The 3,238-nt window shown below is 39.4% G+C and overlaps 1 protein-coding gene across 1 annotated transcript in view; it reads left to right on the top strand.

Moving 5' to 3' along the window:
• The first annotated feature begins 77 nt into the window (after positions 1 to 77).
• The window catches only part of CSUI_003755 (uncharacterized protein), a 5,126-nt gene continuing 1,965 nt past the window's right edge, over positions 78 to 3,238 (top strand). The window contains exons 1-4 of the mRNA XM_068063950.1: positions 78 to 238; positions 986 to 1,071; positions 1,995 to 2,121; positions 2,388 to 2,539. Coding sequence (XP_067924077.1) covers positions 81 to 238; positions 986 to 1,071; positions 1,995 to 2,121; positions 2,388 to 2,539 — 523 coding nt within the window. The 5' untranslated portion in view covers positions 78 to 80. The remainder of the gene's footprint in view (positions 239 to 985; positions 1,072 to 1,994; positions 2,122 to 2,387; positions 2,540 to 3,238) is intronic.

Below are 3,238 nucleotides of genomic sequence, written 5' to 3'. Positions count from 1 at the left end.
TTTCTTTCTTTCTCTTTCTCCGTCTTAGCTGGAGCTGATGGATATCCATCTTTCTCTCTTTTTTATCTTCTTTCTAGGCAATGAGATTTGCGCCGCGCGTGCATGCGCATGCATCTTTGGTAAAGACAGCCCAAGTCATGGGGGAGTGTTGGAAGAAGAAAGTCTCCGTGGAGCACTTTCTTTCTCAGATCGATGAACAGACTTTTAGAGAAAATCCTTCCATACAGGATCTGCATGCGTAAGGCGAAGTACCGCATAAGTAGGAAGGTGTTTGATATGCATGCGTAGATATGCATGAAGATGTATGTATGACTGTCTTGGGAGTTGGACGTATGTATGTATATGTGCGGATGTATATATGAATATGTATGTACGCATATATATACATATTTGTATCAGAATGCGTGTCTGTGAAGATGTATGAATAGGGATGAGTCTGGATGTATGAATGAATGGGGATATAGAAGCGTGTGTAGATATCTATGAATATGTGAAAGAATGTATATGTATCAACATGCAGGTATGTATATATGTGTATGTATCTTGGCGGCCGCTGTCTGCGTCTATGTATGTCTATTTGTGTATTGATAGAGGTCTGTTTTAAGATGTCTTGAAGATAGATAGATAGAATTATTTTGCGTCTTCTTCATACCTTTTCCCGTTCATTGTCCTTCTTTCTCTTTTGCCTACTACTCGTCTCTTTTCTACACTTTTTCTCTCGTCCTCTCATAGATGTATAGGCTCTTCGATTTCTCTCTTACATATGCAACTGTATATACATGCATGTATTCACGTCTGTCTATATCAAGTGTATCTATATACACAGATACGTGTATATAGAAGTGGGGAGACGTCCTTTCCCTGAAGAATGATAGACTTCTTCTCCATGTACATAGCCTAGCTCTCATACGTAGAGGAAAGAAATCTCTTCCTTCTTGCCTTCCAAGAGCTCTTTTTCTTTTCTTTCTTGGAAATCTACCGACAGAGTGTATCGAACTCTAAGCAAGGAGAAAGTCATGAAATTTGCAGTTGACCCACAAATCTGGAGAGATCCAAAGTTCACTTGGAAAGGTAAAATACAGCAGTTGACATACATTTCAGGTGTACGTACACCTGAAAAAATCATATTGGGAAAGGGCTAGTATTCACCCCGTAGATACTTTTTCTATGCGCAGAGCACGCAGGTATTTCTTTCTTTTAAGAATTCTCATTCAGTCTCTTTCCTTTAGATTCTTCTTCTCTTCTTTATTCTCCTATAGAAATCTTGGTAAAAGCCACACATATACAGATGAATAAGCACTCTACTTCTATACATCTCCAGCAAGGAAGTATGCAAACATATATATATGGATGTATCTATTATCTATATCTCTATATATGTGTAGACGTCTGTTTATTTGTTTTGAAGCACTTGAGTGTATGTACAGATGGAAGGAAAAGAGAAACAAACTTTCTATGGCTGCCTTTTCTTGTTTCGCCCGTGTCTACCTGTGTTCTTCTAACGTATACATGCATACGTGCTCTTATATATATATATATATGCAGGAGTATGTGATGTTTTCTGTCTCTACACGTGTCATCTGTATGAACACTGTTGGTGTATCTCTCTCTATATGCCTATGCCGAGGTGACTGAAATAGGGTGGTTCATGTATGTAACATAAATAGGCATACCCCATACCTATGTAAGTGTCTAAGTGGTATATCTATATCCTACATATATATATATATGGAGTATACAAGAAGGTATGCGCCTACCTGTCAATGATGAGTGGATTAACGCGAACGCATTTCTTCAGATTTTCCAAAATTTTCTACACGTTGTTTCTTTAGGTTTTTTCTCCTTCGCACATATCTCCAGGTGTCAAGACACCTGACTGACATAAGACCCAGCCTAGCTCGTGATCGCTTCTGCTTTTCAGAGAACAGAATCTTTCTTTCCAGCATACTCAGGGCTTGTGAGGCAGGTCGTTTTCTTCTTTTCTTTTCTTGCAGACACTCCTGAAGAAAACAAACGACTGGATGATAGAAATTTAGAGAGAGAGAACAAAGGGGCTCCTTCTGTATCAAGCGAACATCCGCCTCAACCTTCTACTACACATCTACACAACACACATCAAAGGTCTGGCTGGCCCTCCGCCGCATCGAGTGACTCTATACGCACCTATCTATCTTTAATCTATCTATCTTTAATCTATCTATCTTTAATCTATCTATCTTCATCTATCTATCTATCTTTAATCTATCTATCTATCGTTAATCTATCTATCTATCTATCTCCAGTCTGTCTAGCTATCTAAATATCTTTACTCTTTCTGTCCATCTATCTTTATCTATCTATCTGTCTTAAAGTTTGTCTTATGGCGACTCTTTATTTTCTTATTGTAGGAGAGAGAGGGGGAAATCGAGTGTGAAGGACAGCGAGAAGGACGGTGAGGTGTATATGGATCTCCCAGATCTCCTTTGGTTTCGAACCCTACATACAGATGCAGTCCGGAGCGTCTGCCTACCTCCCCCATCTTCCCCTACTCATACTACCGGTAGGTCTCGTGAACGTCTCTTTCTTTCTTTCTTTCTCTCTCTTCTTTCTTTCTTTTTCATCTTATCTGTACAAGCAGCGCTTCTTTGACGATGAGGTGTCTACTGACGGACTGCCAAGTGACGTCGTTGTGCTTAAAGAAAAGATCAAGTCGTGGGTATTACACATGTAGATATACACGTACATATAGGTAGATAGATATCTAAGGATAAATAGCTAGATACCTTGGCTTTGCTTAATAAGTAGAGTCCTTGTCTCTGCATTCACGTAGACATATATGTCTATATCATGGTGAATAGTGTGGTAGTGGGGAGTAGACAAGCGAGGACGTGCTTCATGAAGATTCTTGGATGGGGGTGACTTGAAGTAGATCATATGTGGAAGTAGCAAACATTCTTAAGAAGACGGCGTATCTCTTTTTCATAGCATGTGAGAGAAAGTCAAGTGTTCATTGTGAATGATAGCTGTGACAAACTGGGGGAATCGAGGTGTACATACACCACGGTGACTGGTGTGTATGTACACTCATATTATGAAACGTGCATTTATTTCTCTACAGCGTCATGCATTGGCGTTATTTCATTCAAACTCCAGTCTTGTTAGACAAGAAGAGAGCCTATGTATAAATAGCGATGCACCTGCTGTCCACTGTATACATGCTAAATACGTATTTCAGGTATCTCATCTTTATCTATCTATC

This window comes from Cystoisospora suis (assembly GCF_002600585.1).
Source record: "Cystoisospora suis strain Wien I chromosome Unknown contig_1696, whole genome shotgun sequence".
Taxonomy (NCBI): Eukaryota; Apicomplexa; class Conoidasida; order Eucoccidiorida; family Sarcocystidae; genus Cystoisospora; species Cystoisospora suis.
This window is presented reverse-complemented; position numbering and strand designations above follow the sequence as displayed.